General features: G+C 43.8%; 1 protein-coding gene across 1 annotated transcript in view; it reads left to right on the top strand.

Annotated features, from left to right (window-relative positions):
* JPH2 (junctophilin 2) overlaps positions 1-21,607 on the top strand; it is a 62,986-nt gene that overhangs the window by 6,773 nt on the left and 34,606 nt on the right. The window contains exon 2 of the mRNA XM_043989635.1: positions 16,786-17,575. Coding sequence (XP_043845570.1) covers positions 16,786-17,575 — 790 coding nt within the window. The remainder of the gene's footprint in view (positions 1-16,785; positions 17,576-21,607) is intronic.

Raw genomic sequence — 21,607 nt, 5'->3', positions numbered from 1 at the left:
ACTTCCCAATGCCTCACACTCATAGGGACTCTTTATTCCTATAAATGCTTATGCTGGGGAGAATTTGAACAAGGACTTGCAGCTAATGAGTTGCAGGACTGAAATTGCTTCAGTCGCAGTGTGACTCAGCCTTCCCAAGAATTGACTGTCTGTTGAACTGTGCCTTACCTGCTATACCTCAGGGAAGAAGCCAGGGCTTCACATTTTCAGGAGGACTTGGGAGGTGGAATGGTGCTACTCCCCTACTTCTGCACACCCAATTGCACTAGAACAGACTTCTTTCCTACCTTTTGTTTTCTCTCCCTCTTCCTTCCCCCTACCCATGAGGCCTTTTGGGCTAGAGCAACCAAAAAAGAGATCTTTGACTGCAGAAGACATCTGTTTTGTCTGTGTGATTTCCATAATCTCTCCCCATCTTGCTTTTGGGGGAAAACTGGAAAAAATGACTTGTTCAATTCAGCTCACCAAACACTATGTGCTTGGGATACAGAAATTAAACTGTACAGTGCTCCTCTCTGCTCTTGAGAAACTTACAATCTAGCAAATGGGATGAGACAAATAGTAGTAATAGCTACCATTTCTGTAGTATTTTAAGGGTTACAAAGTGATTTAGCTACGTTGGCTTATCTGTTACTCATAACAACCCTGTAAGGTAGATGCTATCATTATCTCCATTTTCCAGATAAAGAAATTGAGACCAAAAAAGGCTGAGTGACTTGTCCGGGGTCACACAGCTGGTGTATGAGACAGAATTTGGGTTTGGGTCTTGTAGACTCCAGGTCCAGTGCTCTATTCGCCATACCATTAAGCTGCTTCAAATCACATTATCCGCTATAGACCATCATAATCCAAGTTATAATGGTATGTTTGTTCAATCATTTCAGTCCTTTCTGATTGTCTGTGACCCCATTTGGGGTTTTCTTGGCAAAGATACTGGGTACTTGCCATTTCCTTCTCCAGCTCATTTGACAGATGAGGAAACTGAGGAAAACAGGGTTTAGTGATTTGCCCAGGATCCCACAGCTAGTAAGTGTCTGAGGCCAGATTTGAACCTAGCACTCTATCCACTGCACCACCTGACTTCCTTATAATTGCATGAGAGAGGTCCAAATAAAGTGGCATTTAAAGAGGGAGAGATCCCTTGTTGCTGAAAGTTTGGTGGGAGTAATCAAAGAAAACTCCCTTCTAGCTGGATCAGAGGTGTCTAGAAATTGGCCAGGCTCACAGGTAGAATCATTCTGGCTCTGAAAGTCCTTCCTGCCTGCCCCTTAGAAGCCAGAAGTGAAGAGGATTCGCTCTTCTCTTTTTTTTTTGCAGGGCAATGGGGGTTAAGTGACTTGCCCAGGGTCACACAGCTAGTAAGTGTTAAGTGTCTGAGGCCGAATTTGAACTCAGGTACTCCTGAATCCAGGGCCGGTGCTTTAACCACTGCGCCATCTAGCTGCCCCCGGATTCGCTCTTCAAAGCACTTTCACATCCATCTTGTCTGAGTTACCCAATGGGGATCACTGACTAGGCCATACTAGATTGTCAGGATGGGATTTTAAAATTTAGAGTCCCATAAGAGATCACCTAGTTCAACCCCCTTATTTTTTAGATGATGAAACTGGGGCCCAGAAAGTTGTGACTTGCATGCCATCCAACAGTGAGCACAGAGTCTTGGGCATAGGTATAAATGAACGTTCCCATTGTACAGATGAGAAAGCTAAGACTCAGAAAAGTGAAATCACACCTCCCTCTTTACCCTCTTTAACCTCTCATTCCCTCCTAAAATAATAGATTGATTTGAAATATTTAGACCACAAATGGGAGGAGAATTTTAGATTTCATGGTAAAGGGAACTATAAATATAGTCGACATTTCTATAGGACTCTACATTTACAAAATGCTGTAAAAATATTATCTCATTTGATCCTTACAACCTGGTGAGATTAGTTCAAGTATCATCTGTTCATTTTATGGTGAGGAAACTGAGGCCTGGAGAAGAGAAATGGTTTATCTAAGGATATACAGCAAATCAGTGACAGAACTAGAAACTGACTCTTTGCAAATTAATTTCCAAGGAGCAGCTAGGTAGCACAGTGGATAAAGCACCAGCCCTGGATTCAGGAGGACCTGAGTTCAAATCCAGCCTCAGACATTTGACACATTAGCTGTGTGACTCTGAGCAAGTCACTTAGCCCTCATTGCCCCGCAAAACAAAAACAAAAACAAACAAACCAAAAAAAGCAAATTAATTTCTAGGTTGCTTGGACCAATCAATAGCTCTACCAACCAGCATATTCATGTACTAGTCTTTCTCTAGAATCTCCAACACTGTGTTTTTGACATCTTTGTCAAGGTACCCAGGTCTTCTTCAAGCTCTTTCCCTTCCATCTTTCTGCTCTACTTTCAAACTCTCAAACCATATTTCCCACAGGCAAACCATTTCCTCAATTTAATTATGAGGCACTGCTGGTAGAGTGACTTTTTTATTTGCCCCTAAAGTGGATGGAACTAGAGGGGAAGTGTTCCTTTAACCCTGGAGAAGAGCCAAGTCAGGGTTCAGGATGTATTTCTAAACTTAGAAGATTTAGAATTGACAAGGACCTTAGGGATTATCTGGTCCAATACCCTTATTTTGCAAATGGGAAAATTGAGACCTAGAAAGATTGACATGCTCAAAGATATGTAAGGACTGGGATTCAGTTCCTCTGCCTTCAAATCCATTATTTGTTGTTTTTCTGCTACACTAATCTACCATGGACTCACAGCTTAAATGAAGGCCCATAAGACCCGCAGGGAGTCAGGGTGGTAAAATGGGAAGAGCACTAGGGAATTTAGCTCGTACAAGGCCACATCAGCTGCAGTCTTGAAGGTTGTCAGCACTCTGTTTTGGGGAGGGGATAGGGAAGCTGCCCGCCTCATTCTCAAGCATTTCTGCGAGGTGTAATGGGTAATTAATTAAAGACTCTCTGAAAGCCAAGGAGTATTGGAGCCATGAGGTCCCAGGGTCAGAATTCTCCTCCCCATAATATGCAACTCAATCCTTTCTACACAGAGTGTAAAAATAGTCCAAATCACCCTCATTGCTTTGGGCGGCATGCTGTAGTCTCTTCAAGCCAGGGAGTGTTGACTTTCAGCACTGGTGGTTTTCGATGGGAAGTGAGACTGTGATCCCAGCTTGTAGATAGCAACAGAAACTTTCTGCCTGCATGAACATTCTTCATGGAGCATAGTGGAAAGACCAACTGGATTAGGAGCCAAGAGAGCTGAATCTGAGTCTCAGCGCTGTCACTAACTCACTGTGTGCTCTTGGGAAAGTCACTTCCTTTGTTTCCATATCTGAAAAATATAGATTAATAGCCCTATTGTGAGGACTGAATGTGTTAACGAAAGAGAATGTTTTCTTTTAGCCCTTCAGAGCCCCGTGTCTAATGTTCTATGCTAATCAGGAATAGAGGTCATGTTAGGGAGGGTTCTTTGGATCATTGCCCATCTTTAGCCATAAAAGGATCATTCATTGACACTTATCACTCAGCTCTGCTCCTGACATGAGCCAGACACTGTCCTTGCCGGGAGCCTGGGTCTGCCTGCAGTGTGAACTCCAGATGCCCTGATGTGAACCCCTGAGCATCCAGCCCTACTCCAGTGCCACCAGGGGTCTGGTCAGACTGCTCATTTCTATGTCTTATTCTTTTCCATTTTAATGTCAGAGAATCAGAGTTGAAATGTATCTCAAAAAAGATCTAGTCTATCCTCTATCATGATAAGAGCCCACCTCTATAGTGTCTTCGGCAAGGGGTCAAATGGTGCTATTGTCAATCCAAATCTATAATATTAATATTGTGATCTGTTCCAAATGTCACATTTTAGAAGGGACACTGATAAATTAGAGAACTTCTGAGGAGGGCAGCAGGCCCTAAGATCCTGCCATATAAGGATCTGTTGAATTAACTGGGGAAGGTGAGACACACTAGTTCTCTTCCAGGATGGAAAGGTCTGTCCATATGAAAAATGAACTAAGCTTGTCAAGCTGGGCCCCAGAAGGTTGAACTAGGAGCAGTAGGTGAAATTGGTAGAGAGAGGTTTGAGCTTTAGGGAAAAGGATGAATGAACGACTAAAGCTATTCAGAATAGAGCAAGCTGCTTTGACAGGAAATGAGTTCTCCATCACCGAGTTCTTCAAGTGGAAGCTGGCTGACCGCTTTGGGGTTATATTGTAGGGGGGATTCTTGTTCAGATATGAGCACTCTGACATTCTGTGATTCCCTAGCAAGTGATCCACCATCCACTTGTCTCTAGTGAGAGGAAACTCTCTGCATCCTGCGGTAGCCCCTTCTACTTTTTGACAGTCTTCATTGCCAAGAAACTTCGACTTATGTGAAGCCAAAAAATGTCTGTAACTCCTCGCCTTCGCCTCAAGTTCTGCCATCTACGGCCAAGAAGAAAAAGTCTAATCCCTTCTCTGTGTGGTGGCCCTTCAGATGCCTGAGGATAACCTTCATGTCTTCTTCCCTGCCACTCTTCTCTAGACTAAGTATCTCTAATTCTTTTAACTAATATTAATATGTTGTGATCTCTAGTCCTAGGACCCCTTTTCTGTATCCAATCCAGTTTAAAAGTGCCCTTCCTAAAATGTGGCACCCAAACTTGATAGCTATGGCTTGACCAGAGCAGAGGACATCAGGGACTATTGCTTATCTTGTTCAGGATACTGTGTCTCTTCTCTTCTCTTCTCTTCTCTTCTCTTCTCTTCTCTTCTCTTCTCTTCTCTTCTCTTCTCTTCTCTTCTCTTCTCTTCTCTTCTCTTCTCTTCTCTTTTTTTGCAGGGGATTGAGGGTTAAGTGACTTGCCCAGGGTCACACAGCTAGTAAGCGTCAAGAGGCTGAGGCTGGATTTGAACTCAAGTCCTTCTGAATCCAGGGTCGGTGCTTTATCTACTGCACCACCTAGCTGCCCCACCCATGTCTCTTTTCATAAGGCCTAATATACCATCACATTTTGAAGTTGCCAGGTTACATTGTCGAATCCTATTGAGGTTGCAGTCCACAAATATCAAATATTACTCCCCCTCTCCACCAATCTTTTTTACACAAACTAGTGTCTAGCCATGTTTTCCTCATTTTGTACTTTAATTGTTTGCACCCAAGGGTAGGACTTTACATTGATCTCCATTAAATTTCATTTTATTAGATTTGTCCTATTGTTCTGACATGTTGAGGTATTTTTGAACTCCCATTCTGTCACTCAGTATATTAGCTATCACTGTTAATCTTGTGTCGTGTACAAATTTAACAAATACAACAGCAATACTTTCATTCAAGTCATTGATAAAAATGTTGAACAGAAAAGGACCAAGGACAGATCCTTGGACCACTCCCTTAGAAACCTCCCTCTAAGATGACATCATCAGCAGTTCGTCATCCCTCCCCTTCTTTGCAGACGTGGGAGACTTGGTATGAAACATCACATATACTGTTAAATTCAGCTAATGTGTTAATTAGTATTCCTGAACTGCTTCTCCTTTCCTTTTTTTTTTTTTAATTCTTCGTTACAAAGGATACTTCTCTGGGTGGAGGAAGAATATATTTGAAAAGGGAGGTAATATAAAAACAAAAGAGATGAATTTTCAAATCCATTAATGACTGGCTGTTCTTTAGGTCTGGTCACTTAACCAGTTTGAAATTTATTATACTATTATCTGGACCACATTTTTCCATCTTTTCTACATGATAGTATGAAAAAAATTTTAATGCTTTGCTGAAACTCAGGCATATATGATCTATGAAATTTCTCTGATTTACCAGTCAGTCTGGTGAGCTTGTCAAAAAAAAGAAAGAAAGAAAGAAAGGACTAAATAAAAGATCATAGGTTAGAGCTGGAAAGGACCTCAGATCATCTAACCCACCTTTTATTCAAAACATGAATCTCTACTGGACATACAGTCTCCTCTTGAATACTTCCAGCAATGGGCAACTCATTCCTACCAAGGCACGACATTCTATTGTTTGATGGCTCTAGTTGTTAAAAAGTTCTTTTTTATTGAACTGCCTTTCTCTAGTTTTCAAGGGTTCTGGTTCTATACTCTGGACCTGTAGAGTACAAATCAGATTCTTCTTATATATGACAGGCAGTAGATCATCTCTCTCTGTGTGTGTCTTGTCTTCCTCAGTTGAGCATCTCTAGTTCCTTAAAGTGGTTCTTTTATGGCAGGGTCCAACCCCCCTTCACGTCCCAGTCACCATAGTCTGTCTAGGCTCCAGCTTCTCAGCTTCTTCCCTCCAAGATAAGGCTCTTTTGGAAATATGAAATAGGTTTCATTAAGCTAGCCACCTGACATCATTGTCTTCATTTAAATATATTCTGACTTTTTTTCCTTCCACTTTGGTTCTGACCATCAGAGACCTCAAAAATATAACTTCAGACAATTTTTCTACCCAGAGAATGCCACTGAGTTGAAGTCTGTGCTCCCCAATCCAAGCCCTATCATCAGAAAGGCATTCCTAGCTGAGGTGCCAAGGTCTTTTTGTCTCTAATGGTGATGACAATGATGGCGATGACAGTTGCTCCTGTTTCTCTAGCACTTTAAGCTTTGCAGCATGCTTTCTTCACAAAATCCTTGTGTAGTCTTGTTTGTTTTACAGGTGTAAAAACAGGCTCAGAAATGCTATAATTTTCCATAGTAATACCCTAGTAAATGGGGTTTTTTCCTTAGTAAATGTTTGAACCATGATTTGAACCTCAGTCTCCTGACTCTTTCCGTTATAGAATGCTTTCTTATAGAATGTCAAGAATTAAAAGGAACTTTAAGAGACCATCAAGTTCAATCCCCCTAATTTTACAGCGGAAGAAAATGGGGAGCACAGAGGGAATGTGGTTCATCCAAAATCACACAGTTAATGGAGGGGGTTGTGCAAAGCCAAGACTGGAACTGGATATCCATCCAGTCCTGTGTTCTTGTCACTGTCTCATACCATAAAATGTCTGAGGACTCGTTTGAGTGTCTGGTACATGGGAGAGTGATTAGAATGGAATGACATCCATTAAACAAGGAATGTAAGAGCTGAGAAAGCCCCAGGAACACAGAATGTCAGACTGGAAGAATTCTTATCATGTTAGAGGGGTCCTTAAAAAAATCTTATCCAACCCCCTTAAGTGGGGCAAATTTTTAAGGCTTTCTTTCTGACCAAACAGGGCAGAATATTACAGGCCTCAGACCTCTAGCTCCTCTTCTTGGTAAGTACAGAACGGATGGGTTCTTTCTCAGACAGCTGACTGGAGCAAATAGCCACAGCAACAAAGCCGTGAATCCTCTGAAGAACACAGCCAGGTGGAAAGAGGATTAAATTTGTTCTGTTTGACCCCAGATCACAGAATTGGACCAATAGATGCTAGGAGATCATCCAGACACAAAGGAATGAGGACTAAGACTTGGGGAATCACAGTAGGAAAAAATTCATGTTTAGGTATAGGCTGTAATATGTAGATAACCACTGAGGTACCTCTCATAGGAGATTTCATGATGCTGAGATGCAGGGAATGAGATTTCTGTTCAATATAAGAAAAATTTTCCTAAGAAGTAGAGTTAGCCAAAAATAGAATGGATCGTTAGTGGAATAGTAGAGAGGGAGTTTCCCAAAGCTGGAAGTCTTTGAGTAGAACCTAGATGACTGCTTGTCAGGGATCATAGAAAGGATTCTTATCTAGGGATGGGTTGAACTATAAGGCCTCTGAGACTCCTTCCAGTCTAAGGTTCTATGGCTCTGATTCCTGGAAGGTTCAAATCCTGAGGTTCAAATCCTGGCTCAAACATTTACTAAGGGTATTACTATGGAAAATTACAACATTTCTGAGCCTGTTTTTTTTTTCCTATTAACCTCCCAGACTGTAGGACCTGAAGACTCACTTATGTTTTCCTTATAATCCCTGATATGATCCACCCTGGGATCAAGAGTCAGTACATTCCTTGCTGAGGTGGGTAGAACAGCTTTTTAAAAATTCCTAGCAGCTAGGTGGTGCAATGCATAAAGTACTGACCCTGGATTCAGGAGGACCTGAGTTCAAATCCGGCCTCAGACACTTGACACTTACTAGCTGTGTGACCCTGGGCAAGTCACTTAACTCTCATTGCCCCTCAAAAAACCCAAAACAACCCCCCAAAAAATTCCTAGTGGAAACTGTCTTCAGCCTGACTCTAAGATGAAGGTGGGGGGACAGATGATGAGGAAGGTGGGTAACATTCCCATCTTTTAAAATTTTTTAAAATTTAATTTTATTTTTTCAATTTAATTTTTATTTTTTCAATGGAATTAACTTTTATTTGAAATGAGAACAGACTTATGGTAAATCCCACACACACATATCACTTCCAAGGATTGCAAACTATAACCTGCTTAACTCATTATATTTCTATGTAACTTTTCCATCTTAATGGAGATACTGAGTCTTGAACTAATAACCTTATCCACTCAAATCAGTGGAGTTCCCCAAAAAGAACACAGGCATCCTAAATCCCAGATTCAAGTTGAGTCAATCACACTGGTCCAATTTATATGGTCACTTCTAGGGAGGAGGCTTGGGGTTAGTTGTGTGATCTTGAGTGAGTCACTTCCAGGTGTGTGCTGGAGCCAGCTCATACCAATTATTATATGTTCAATGTGAGCATTACACCTTGGAAACTGGCAAATGCTACAAATCAGTCCTTGACATTGTTTTGTTGATTGTCTAGACTCAGCTAGTGTTGGAGTAAATGTTAATAATGCAAATTAAACTTAAAACTGAGTCATGGTTACTTTTTTTTAAAAAAGCAATAGCTGCTTATTAAGCATTTACCAGCACAGCCCAGGCCACTTCTCCATTTTGGACTTCACTTGCCTCTTTTCTCAATTGAGAGATTGGACCAAATTATAATAGTACATATTTCTAAAGCACTTTGATGTAAATAAAGTACTTTCTTCATAACCACTCTATGATGTAGGTGGTTCAGGTATTACTTGTGTTTGACAGATGAGCACCTTCCTCTTAGGATTGTTGTAAGGACCAAATGAGATAATATATGGAAAATCTTGACATGTTTTGTGGACACTTCTTATTATTGTAAATACTTTAAAGTGTCATATAAATACTTTTCAGTCATTTCTCTGTCTTGTCTAACTCTTTGTGACCCCATTTAGTGTTTTCTTGGCAGAGATACTGGAGTGGTTTGCCATTTCTTTCTCCAGCTCATTTTACACATGAGGGAACTGAGGCAAACAGGGTGAAATGACTTGCCCAGGGCCACACAGCTAATGAGTGCTTGAGGTCAGATTTGAACTCAGGAAGATGAATCTTCTTGATTCCAAGCCCAGTGCGCTACTTATTGTACCACAAGACTGACCATAAAAATACTGGTGTTATTATCATTATTATGGCACTTAGGTGGTACAGTGGTTAAAGTACTGGGCTTGAAGTTAGGAAGACCCAAGTTCAAATACAGTCTCAGATTCTTATGAGCTTTTTGACCTTGGGCCAGTCACTTCACTTCTGTTTGCCCCAATTTCCTCAACTGTAAAATGGAGATAAGAGCAGCTAGGTGATACAGTGGATAGAGTGCCAGGCCTGGGAGTCAGATTTATCTTCCTGAATTCAAATCTGGCCTCAGGCAGCTGTGTGACCCTGGGCAAGTCACTTAATCCTGTTTGCCCCAGTTTCTTCATCTAAAAATGAGCTGGAGAGGGAAATGGCAAACCACTCCAGTATCTTTGCCAAGAAAAACCCAATGAAGTCAGACATGACTGAAAGGGACTGAACAAAAATAATGGGGATAATAATAGTGCCTACCTCACAGGGTTGCTACGAGGATCAAGTGAAATAATAATTGTAAAGCGCTTAGCATGGTGCTTGGGGCAGAGTAGGTGCTTTATAAATGCTGATTATTATCATTATTGTCAGCAGCAGCAGCAGCAGCAGCAGCTGCAGGAAGAGACCAGGTGACCTATCGATAATAAATGACTGAGCTTGGTCTTGAACCCAAGGCCAACCCCAAGGCCAGACAGTTCTATACTGCCCATGCTGCCACTTCATGAGCCTCACTCCCTCCAGTACCTCAGAGAATGGGGAAGGGGAAGCCCACGCCAGGTGTCACAGGTTTTGACACTTTGCTCCTGCCCCTGAAATCTTGTTCTCTCCCTGTCATGATTCCAGGGTTTGTCAGCCCAGAGGCTTCTCAGCTGGTGACCAGCAAGTTTCCTAATATAACTTGGCTGTTTCCTGCTCACTTGGCAGAAATGGCTCTCCCATTGCAACTTGGCCTTCTCTCAGACTTAAAGGGACCTTTTCTCACCTCAAATTCAATATGCCTGCATTAGGTATAGTGGATTTCAGAGTTTGTCATTAAAGTAATCACCAGATCCTTTCCGCCCTCTTTTCTGTCCCCTCTTTTGTGTTTTCCTTTCTCCCTCTATGTTTCCATTTATCTATTCTTTCCTCCATTCCTCTTTCTCTCTCTCTTCCTTTCTATGAAACTGCCTCAGAGCCAGGCAGGGGCCTGGGAGATGGTGCTCAGCAAGGTTGCCCTACTGAACCACCATGATAAACCCTGTCTAGGTCCAAGTCCTCTAAGGAGAAAAGGAACCCCATATTCTTGTTCCCAGAGTTACTGGTTATTTCCAGGAACTATAGTCTATAGAGGGGCAGCTAGGTGGCACAGTGGATAGAGCACTGGGCTTGGAATCAGGAAGGCTCAACTTCCTGAGTTTAAATACAGTCTCAGACACTTACTAACTGTGTGACCCTGGGCAAATGATTCAACCCTGTTTGCCTCAGTTTCCTCATCTGTAAAACGAGCTGGAGAAGGAAATGGCAAACCACTCCAGGATCTTTGCCAAGAAAACCTCAAAATGAGGTCATAAAGAGTCAGACATGACTGAAAAATGACCTAAAAGTGATCTATAGAAGGAGACAAGGACCCAAGGTAAAAGAGAGGCTGGAAAGGGGAAGGAAGGTAGGAAGGAGGAGGGCCGGTAGAATTTGGACTGTCCTGTTTGACTGGGGAGTGTGAATATTGTGAAGACTGCTTTAGGTAGACTTTAAAGAAACAGTACTGAAGAATGCTTTAAAGTTGAGCTAGGGAGGAGGGCTCAGGGGAAGTTGTTTTTTGTTTTTTCCAAGAGAATTGTATTGGACATGGAAGTTTTAAGGAGAAAGGAACAAGGGGTGGGCGTTGTTGTTGTTTTAAGACTGAAACTAGGGGCATCTAGGTGGCACAGTGGATAAAGCACCAGCCTTGGATTCAGGAGGACCTGAGTTCAAATCCAACCTCAGACATTTGACACTTACTATCTGTGTGACCTTGGGCAAGTCACTTAACCCTCATTGCCCCACCAAAAAAAAAAAAAAGACTGAAGCTATTCAAAAGAATGAAATCACTGAGTAGTGTTATAGAAAGAGCTGACTGAGAATGGGGAAATTGAAGGCCCTAGTTCTGCCATTAACTCTGAAGGACCTCGGACAAGTTATTTCCTATCAGGTTTTCATTCCTCCTTGGTAAAGTGGGGGTAAAATGTGAGCTGGGGAAATGGTTTCCTAAAGTCCCTTCTGGTTCTGATGTTCCATGTTCCAGCTCTGCCATGAACTTCCAACAAGAACTTGATGGAATTATTTCCCCCATGTTCTGCTTCTTTGTTTCTTCCTTTGAGAATGAGAGGACTGGACTAGGGAAAAGAGAAAGGATGGGAATAAACATTTATATAGTACCTACTACATGGCAGATACAATGCTAAGCACTTTGCAAACATCTAATTTGATCCTCACAACAACCATTCAAGGTAAAGTGCTGTTATTATGCCCATTTTATTGTTTGTTTGTTTTTGGGGGGTGTTGGGGTTTTTTCGGGGCAATTAGGGTTAAGTGACTTGACCAATGTCACACAACTAGTAAGTGTCAAGTGTCTGAGGCAGGATTTGAACTTAAGTCCTCCTGAATCCAGGGCTGGTGCTTTATCTACTGAACCACCTAGCTGTCCCATTATGCCCATTTTACAATTTAGGAAACTGAGGGAAATAGAGGTTAAGTGACTTCCCAGGGTCATATAGCTAGTGTCTGCAGCCAAATTTGAACTCAGGTCTTCCTAACTCCAAACCCAATACTCTACTGAGTCATCAGATGATTTCTATGGTATATTCCACCTCTAATCTATCACTTCCTCTAGTGACGAGATGTTGTCATTCTTTAACAAATGAGATTTGGGGGGTACAAAAGAGGTTTCAGGTTAACTCTAAAAGGAAAGGATGGTTTCTTCCCCTAGGCTACTAGGCCATCCCCCTCCCAGGCATGTCAGGCATATAAATATGAGACCTGGGCTCTGGGGCTGACCTGAGGTGTCACAGTGATACTTCTTGTAGCCACTGGCAAGGGGAGGCTTTTTGCATTTGCATCTAGAAATCAACACCTCCAGATTTTGTTACCAATTTCTGCCTCGAGGCAAGACCCAAACCAACCAGGTCCCTGGATCCCCCTCTTAAGCTTCTCAATGGCTAGAGCCCTCTAAAATTAGTTTGCTAAGAGAACAGAGCTTAGCTCTGGAAAAGAGTACAGGCTGTGCTTGGAGGGAGAGGTCTCTGTTGGAGGGCAGGAGACCTCCAGAGATATGTGTCTTCTACCTACCATCCTAAGGCCTCAGAATATTAGGAGGACCTTCAAATCTGCTGCTGGTGGTGGTAGTAGTAGTTGTAGTAGTCACAGTAGTAGTAGTAGTGATAATCATCACTTATAGAATGACTAATTATTACTTTTACTTTTAAATTCTTCTCACAAATGGTATTAAAAGTAACAATAAGTGACCCTTGGAAGTGCACAAAGCATTTTATTTATTTATTTATTTTTAGTGAGGCAATTGGGGTTAAGTGACTTGCCCAGGGTCACACAGCTAGTAAATATCAAGTGTCTGAGGTCAGATTTGAACTCAGGTCCTCCTGAATTCAGAGCTGGTGTTCTATCCACTGCACCACCTAGCTGCCCCTACACAAAGCATTTTAGCAGACATTGTTTGACTCCTTTCATCCTTCCAATAGCCCTGAGAAGTACAGTAGAGGAAGATAGGAATTTCAGGAATAATGTAGACCACCCAGGAGTACAGGAATTATCCCTGTTTCCCAATTCAGGGCAAAAGTGACTTGCCCGTGGTCAAACAGCTAGTAAATGCCAGAAGCTGGATTCAAACTCAGGTCTTCTTGCCCTGAGTCCACTACTCCCTCCAGGTGGCATAGTGGATAGAGCACTGGACCTGAAGTCAGGAGGATCTGAGTTCAAATCTCACCTCAGACACTTACTAGCTGTGTGACCTGGGGCAAGTCATTTAACCCCAAGTGCCTTAAAACATCCAGAGCCATCTCCATTCGTCCTGATGTATATCTTGCCCCTGGACTCAGATGGCTCTGGAAGAGAGAGTGAGGTTGGTGACCTTGCTCGGCCCTCTCCCACTTAAATCCAATTCACTGTAAATCATGACATCACCCAGATGTCATGGTCCTCTTTGAAAACGAAGGACAAACCACAACAACTCTCTCCATGATACTGTCCTTCCTTTCCATTGCCCCCCCCATCCTGTATCTAGTACACTTTAGCATCAATCATTCAGTGAATATTTGTTAAGCACCTTCTATGCACTAAGCCCTGTGCTACAAGCTAATGACACCTATATAAAAATGAGACCATCTGAGAGGCAGCATGGCCTCATCAGTGGATCAATTGATCTATCAAAAGCTGGCTTTGGAGTCAGGGAGACCTGATTCTGACACATACCAGCTGTGATACCCCAAGTAAATCAATTAACCCCCCACTGCCTCAGGGAGCTCTCTTTGACTCTAGGTTGCAGAGAGGAACTGATTTGTTTGGATGAAGGAAGTTCCTTATCAGGAGCTCCTTATACCGAAAAAAATCACATCTGCTCCCTGCCCTCCCCCCCAAAAAACCCCAACAACATCAGGGCAGCTAGGTGGCACAGTGGATAAAGCAACAGCCCTGGATTCAGGAGAACCTGAGTTCAAATCCGGCCTCAGATATTTGACACTTACAAGCTGTGTGACCCTGGGCAAGTCACTTAATCCCAATTGCCTCACCAAAAAAACAAATCAAAAAACAACAAAATAAAAGAGGGGTGAGACCATTCCTGCCTTCAAGGAGCTTGTATTCCACTGGAGGATGCGGCCTGTGAATAGATGAATAAATATAGGATATAGACAATACACATTTATGGTGGTTGGGGGTAGGCACGAACCTCTGAAGAATCAGAAAAAGTCTCCTAAAGGAGGCATTGCTTGAGCTGAACCTTTAAGGCAATGCTAAGTTTCAGGAGCTGGAGGAGGGAAGGGAAGCATTGCAGGTGTGGGGCACAGCCTGTGCAAAGGCATGGTGACAGCACATGGAAGGTCATATATGAATAATGGTGAGTAGGTCATTGGCTGGCCTGTTTATAGAGTGTATTTAGGGATGAATAACATGGAATCCCTTGGGGGGAAGTAGTCAAGTGCCAGTCCGTGATGGGCTTTAAATAACAAGTAGAGGAATTCTATTTTATCCTTATGGCAAAGGGGGAATGCTGAAGCCTCTCGGATAGAGGAATGATGTGGTCAGTCCTGTGCTTTAGAAGCATTACTTTGGCAGCTGCATGGATGATGGTTAGTCAGTTTAGTCAGTCAACAGGCATTTATTAAGCCCTTCTTATGTGGCAGGTACTGTGCTAAGCTTTAGAAATACAAATACAATAAAAAAGGCAGTTCCCACTCTCAAGGAACTTAATTGTGATGGGGGAATAATAATAATAACAATAAATAGATAGATAAACAGACAAATAAATGAATGAATAAATGATTAAATAAGTAAATGAGCAAGTGAATAAACAAATAAATGAATGAATAAGCAAGCAAATAAATAAATAAATGAGTGGATGAGTAAATAGATAAATAAATACAAGGAAGCTCAGAAGAGTAAGGGGGTAGGTACTGGTTAGGACCATGATGGATATGTGAAGCCTGTTGAGAAGTATAGAGCTGGCTGGCATGAGAAAGGCGTGAAGAGGACTAAGGACAACATCTTGGGGTATTCCCGTGCAGAGTGACCATCCTGGGTCGTTATGATGCAGTGACGAATGATAACCCTATGAAGGAGACTGGAAAGATAGGTCTGAATGAGGATCATGGCTGAGTCATGTACAGAAAGTCGAAGGGAAAGAGAGTATCTAGAAAGAGGAGATGATCAGCAATACCAAATGCTGCAGAGAGGAACAGAAAGATGAGGACTTTTTTTTTTTTTAAATGGGATTCGGCCATCATAAAATATTGGTGACCTAGGAGAGAGCAGCTTCAGTGGAAGGGTAGGAACAGAATCCAGAGAGCCAAGGTTTGGGACATGAATGACATGTGAGAAAAATGGAGGCAAGGGTGGAGAAGGCTTTTTCTAGAAGTTAAAACTGTGAAAGGGAGGGGAGAAAGGATCAGAATTTCATAGGTGTAGGGTCAAATGTAGGAATTTGGAGGGGCGGGGCAATGAGGGTTAAGTGACTTGCCCAAGGTCACACAGCTAGTAAGCATCAAGTGTCTGAGGCCAAATTTGAACTCAGGTCCTCCTGAATCCAGGGCCAGTGCTTTATCTACCTCGCCACCCAGCTGCCCCCCCCCCATACATTTTTAAGAGCATAAATTCATCTTACCCCGTTATGCTGTGAACTCTTCAAGGACAGACCCATCACTTCTGCTTCCTTTTGATTTCTCACGTGCTAAGCCTCTGCATAGATGGGAAAGGTTGGCATCCTATCATCAAATAGTCAGCATTATTTGTTAAGTACCTATTTAGTAGTGCCAGGGAATATGCTGGGTGCCGAAGTAAGAAAAAACAAAAACTGCTGAAGTAGCCATTGGGAGCCCTGCATTTGTGCCTTAGTCCTACCACTGAATTTTGTCATGACTTTCAGCAAATTGTTTAATTTTGCCTGGCCTCCGTTTTTTTCTTCATATTGTAAATGAGCTCCTCTCCCTTAGTGGCCAGGCCCAGGCTTTTATACTTATGTAACACCCTAATGAGGGATCATATAATCCCAACCCATCACTTTACTGAGGCCCAGACAACACAAGAGAACCATGCAAGGTCATAAAGAGAATTAGAAGAAGAGCTGGTGATAAGACCCAGATTTCCTGATCCCCACAGCTGGGGTTCTTTCTATTCTACCCTACTTACCGACCAGGAGGATCAAAGGAAGAAGAAATTCAAAGGTGCTTTGAAAATGGTGAGAGCCTTAGAATGTCAGAGTTGGAAGAATAGAAGGAAGCAAACATTTATTAGCACCTACTGTGTGCCAAGCACGGGGCTAAGTGCTTTATAAATATTGTCTCATTTGATCCTCACAACAACTCTGGCAGGTAAGTGCTATTATTATCTCTACCTTATAGTGGAGGAAATTGAGGCAAGTAGAGGTCAGATGACTTGCCCAGGGTCATACAGCTAGCTAGCTCTGATGGAGGAAATTTGAACCCAGGTCTTCCTGACTCCAGGCCCAGAGTCCATTATCCATTCCACCACCTGGATTTCACCTGGAAGGAACCTTAGAGATGATCTCATCCATTCCTCTCATTTTATAGATGGGGAAACTGAGGCTTAAAGTGGGTAGGTGACTTGAAGAATGTCACATAGCAAATCCGGATCCAGATCTAGGTCTCACTCAGTCCAGAACTCTAGGTTCTCTATAGATATAAGGCATTTGTCGGTGGCTGTTCCCATCAGCATAAGAGCCTGGTCCCAGGCACTAACATGATTTTTCTTCTCCCTCCTTAGGAACATATCAGGGCCAGTTCACCAATGGCATGCGACACGGCTATGGCATCCGGCAGAGCGTCCCATACGGCATGGCAGTGGTGGTCCGTTCACCACTGCGAACGTCCCTATCTTCCCTGCGAAGTGAACACAGCAATGGAACCCTGGCCCAGCAGGATGCACCCGCCTCCCCCATGGACGGCACCACCCTGGCTACCCCTACCATCTCCCGTGGTGGCTTTGCCCTCAGCCTCTATGCCAATGCAGAGGCTGCCGCCAAGCTCCCTCGGGGCAGCGGTGGCTTCTTCCAGAGAGGCTCCCTGCTGGGGAAACTGAGGCGCTCAGAGTCGAGGAGCTCTCTGGCCAGCCAGAAGAGCCGGGTCAGCTTCCTGAAGAGCGACCTGAGTTCAGCGGCCAGTGATGCAGCCTCCACTACCAGCCTGGGAGAGGGGGCTGAGGGGGAGGACTTTGCCCCGTTTGAGTCTGACATTGATGCCACCACCACGGAGACCTACATGGGCGAGTGGAAGAATGACAAGCGGTCAGGCTTTGGGGTCAGCGAGCGTTCCAGCGGGCTGAAGTATGAGGGGGAATGGCTGGACAACCTGAGGCACGGCTACGGCTGCACCACGTTGCCCGATGGCAAGAAGGAAGAAGGGAAGTACCGGCACAACGTGCTGGTCAAGGGCATGAAGAAGCGCGTTCTCCCCCTCAAGAGCAACAAGATCCGGCAGAAGGTGGACCACAGCGTGGAGGGGGCTCAGCGGGCGGCGGCCATCTCCCGCCAGAAGTCAGAGATCGCAGCCTCCAGGTAGGGCCCGGGGAGGTCACCCAAGAGGGCCACCAGGATACGGGGAGGCTCTTCTGGGAGGGGGAGCCCCGGGATGTCAAGCTCTGAAGGGTTCTAGAGACGGTCTAGTCTAAACTCCCCAACTTGGCAAATGAGAAAGCGATTTGGCCGAGGTTCTACAGGCTGTTAGCAGCCGTGCTGGGATTTGAACCAATCTTGTGCTCTCTTTCCACTAGCTATACCTCCTGGCTCAAGGTGAGGAAATGAGGCTCCTGGGAGGAGAGAAAACAAGCAGATCCAACCCTGTCAAAGGTTTATTCGTCCGCTCTATTGACTTTTTCTCATCAGCCCTCTTGAAATCCTGGAAGCTGATCTTTCTATTTATCTCTCACTAACATTTAGAGACAGAGAGGAGTTTTCAGAAAGGCTTTACTAGCATTTTATTTTGTTTTGTTTTTTGTTTATTTTTTTGCGGGACAATGAGGGTTAAGTGACTTGTCCAGGGTCACACAGCTAGCAAGTGTCAAGTGTCTGAGGTCGGATTTGAACTCAGGTCCTCTTGAATCCAGGGCAGGTGCTTTATCCACTGTGCCACCTAGCTGCTCTTTAATTTTTATTTATTTAATTTTAAAATGTAGTTTTAAGACAAGTAGATCACTTTCCCTCTCTGGGCTCTGTGTCCCCTCCTGTAAAATGAGGGAGGTGATTGAAGTAGGTGATTTCTAAGGGTCCTTTCACTACTAACTCCTGTACCCAAAGTATAGTAGTCATAAGTTTCCTAGAGTAACTAGCCCCATCCTATCCACCTACAATAACCATTCAATGTGGATTTTCCCAGACAATCCTGATTTCAAGGGAAAAAAAGTATACTTTTAATGAGGGTTTATACAAGGAATATTCTTGACCTGTCCATATGTTTGGACTTAGGGCTCAGAAAATATAATTGCTTTATATTTACCTCATGTTTAAATCTAGCCTCACCATTTTGCATTTGCCATCTTGCCTTGGGAAAAAGCCTGGCGAGACCTCTCACACTATCCTCACCCTGTGTGACCCCAAGAAAGCCTCTTTGCTTCTCTGTTCTTCTCATTTTCCCCCAGGAAAACAAGATGATTAGACCAAGACAGCCTTTATGGTACCTCCCCAGTTCTGATGCCCTATATTGTAACATTCTGTGCTTGGTGTTGGAAGGTTATTTCTAGCCCTAGGAGTCAAAGTCCAGAGTGAAACTGCTCATCTCTGGCAGCAAATCCCAGAGGCTATGGAGCAAATGAGGAAGGAAAATGACTTCCAAGTAGTTGTCCCTTCTTGGTTTTACTCTCCTTCTTGCCCCTAGAGGGATTTGGCCCCACGACGCCATTCTCTCTCTTCAAGTCGAAGTTCTGAGCAAGCGGTTCCCATTGGAAGGGTTCTGAGAGCCATAAATAGAGATCTGAGACTCCTGGGCTTCTCTATCTCCTCCGTTGATATAAATCTCCCTTGGATTCAGGCTGTATGTGAGGCAACCAAAGTTGCTGCTGCACTTTCCATCAGCCTGGGAATGCCTTGTTCTTTCTGGGTTGGCGAGCTTGATGGGGGAGGGAAAGCTATTCTCACTTACTCTTGAGGCATGGGATAAATTTCCTATTAAGGGCAACTCTGGGCTTGGAGGAAATGCAATGTTAAGGCTCTTTTCCCTAGAGGTTCTTTCTTCTCGCCCGGGACCTCTAGGAGCTGATGAGAGGAAAAGGAAAGATAGCAGGTTATAAAGGGAAGTTTTGCTTCAGTTCAGGGTTGTACTAGACAAATGACCTCCTAAGGTCCATCTGAGCTCTGGGAATCTGATTCTGAGTTGGAGACAGGCAGCAGGGTGAATCATTAACCACAGAATGTGGAGGCTGGAAGCATTGAATACCACAGCTAAGAAAGGATTATAGACCATAGAATGTCATAGCTGGAAGTGACCTTAGAGATTGAGTCTAACCCTCTTATTTTACAGAGGAAAAAACTGAGTCCCAGACATGAGAAGTGGCTCACCCCATACCACTCAGGAAGCTGTGCCAGCCAGGCGTGGCTTTGTCCTGACTGAAGGTCCCCTGCTCTATGCCTCTAATCCTGAGGACCCTAGCACCAAAGGCGTGGGGGGGGGGGTTGATTCCAGTGTCTTGTCAATTGTTCTGCACAGCAATCTGGTGGCAAAGAAATTTAGTCAACTGCTCCCTTACCACCAACTCCAATATGAAATGGCCCCTAAATATAAAGAAGTCCTGAGAGCATTAGAACTGGAAAAAGTCACAGAACATAGATTGTCAGTTAGCCAGGCCCTTTAGAAAATAGAATAGGAGGTAGAAGAAACTTTGCAGATAACCTAGTCTAATCTCCTTGGTTTTGGTTTTAAAGACCTGATCTCCCTCTCAACCGGGCTGAAGGTGCCAGATCACACCACTGATCCTGCTTTGACCTGATTCATTTCCAACCTGGACCAGTTTCCCCTTCTTTAGGCAACTAGGTGTACTCCCTACTCCCTGGGGCTCTTAGCCCAGAACTGCCCAGCTCAAGAGATGCTCAAGACTGAGTCTCCCTGGTAGTTGGGATTTCAGGTGCCTGCCTCTTTACAAAGGAGAAATCCAAGACCCTGAGAAGGAGAAATGACTTGTTTGATGTCACACAGGGAGCTAGTGACAAAGCCAGAGCTAGCATCCTGACTTTCTGGCACCATGCTACCAAAGATGGCTTTGACTGTGGAACCCAGAGCATTCACATGAGAAAGTGCATGTGTAGATAAGGATGTTTCAGGGAAGAGGTGTCACCAAGGGCAACAGGCAGCCTCGGGGAGTTATAAGGGAAAGACCTGGGGTTGTGGAAAGGGATTCAGGTGGATGATGCAAATTGTATTTTAACCTCACTTGCCTCCTTCTCCACTTGACTCACATGCTTATCCCTGGGCTCTAAATTTTGTGCAATGCAAAGGACACAGGGCTGAAGCTCAGTCACAGATGGCATGATTGAGCATGGGGTGAGAGGCAATGAATGGGTGGAGCCGGGAGAGAGCTGACAGAGCAGCAGAAGTGTCAGGTTGGGCTATGTAAAATGCAGCACCGAAGCCTGGGCAGCAACGGCCTTCCAGTGAAGTCAGCAAGAATCCTAGAAGGTAGGACATCAGAAATAAAAGGAGTCCTAGAGCATAGACCATCAGAACTCAGAAGGACTTTAAAACAAACACTATCAGAACTGGAAGGGACCTTAGAACAGGGAATATCAGAGCAGAAAAGAATCCTAGAGAGTATTCAGATCTCACTTTACACTAGGGAAACTGAGGCTCCCAAAGGGAACATGATTTAGCATGTAAAAAAACAGTTGAACTACACAATCTCCAACTGACATTTTGATTCTCTTCAAATTTCACACGTGGGGACAGCTAGGTGGTGCAGTGGATAGAGCACTGGCCCTGGAGTCAGGAGGACCTGGGTTCAAATCTGACCTCAGACACTTAACACTTACTAGCTGCGTGACCCTGGGCAAGTCACTTAACCCCAATTGCCTCACCAAAAAAAAATTCACATGTGGGAGTTCTGTTTTCTTAAGGCTCTGAGCATCTTAAATAAAGCAATCAATTAAGAGGCAATTTATTCAGCATTTATTTGTACTAAATGCTGGGGATACAAAGAGAGGTTAAAAAAATAAGTCTCTGAGGGCAGCTAGGTGGTGCAGTGGATAGAGCACTGGCCCTGGAGTCAGGAGGACCTGAGTTCAAATCTGGCCTCAGACACTTAACACTTAACTAGCTGTGTGACTCTGGGCAAGTCACTTAACCCCAATTGCCTCACCAAAAAAAACAGTCTCTGACCCCAAGGAGCTTTCATTCAGATGGGGGAGAGATCATGTAAATAACTAGATTAATAGAAGCCATAGAGGGGGTAGAGTAGAAATAATCTCAGAGAGGAACTTCAAACAACTGGTGTGTGTGGGGGGAACCAGGAACGGCCTTTTGTAGAAGCTGCATTTTGGCTTGAGTTGGCTGCTTTTTGTTTTCTGGGGGTTTTTTTTGGTGTGGGGGGGGCAATGAGGGTTAAG

The sequence above is a fragment of the Dromiciops gliroides genome, chromosome 2, assembly GCF_019393635.1.
Source record: "Dromiciops gliroides isolate mDroGli1 chromosome 2, mDroGli1.pri, whole genome shotgun sequence".
In the NCBI taxonomy this organism is placed as follows: Eukaryota; Metazoa; Chordata; class Mammalia; order Microbiotheria; family Microbiotheriidae; genus Dromiciops; species Dromiciops gliroides.
This window is presented reverse-complemented; position numbering and strand designations above follow the sequence as displayed.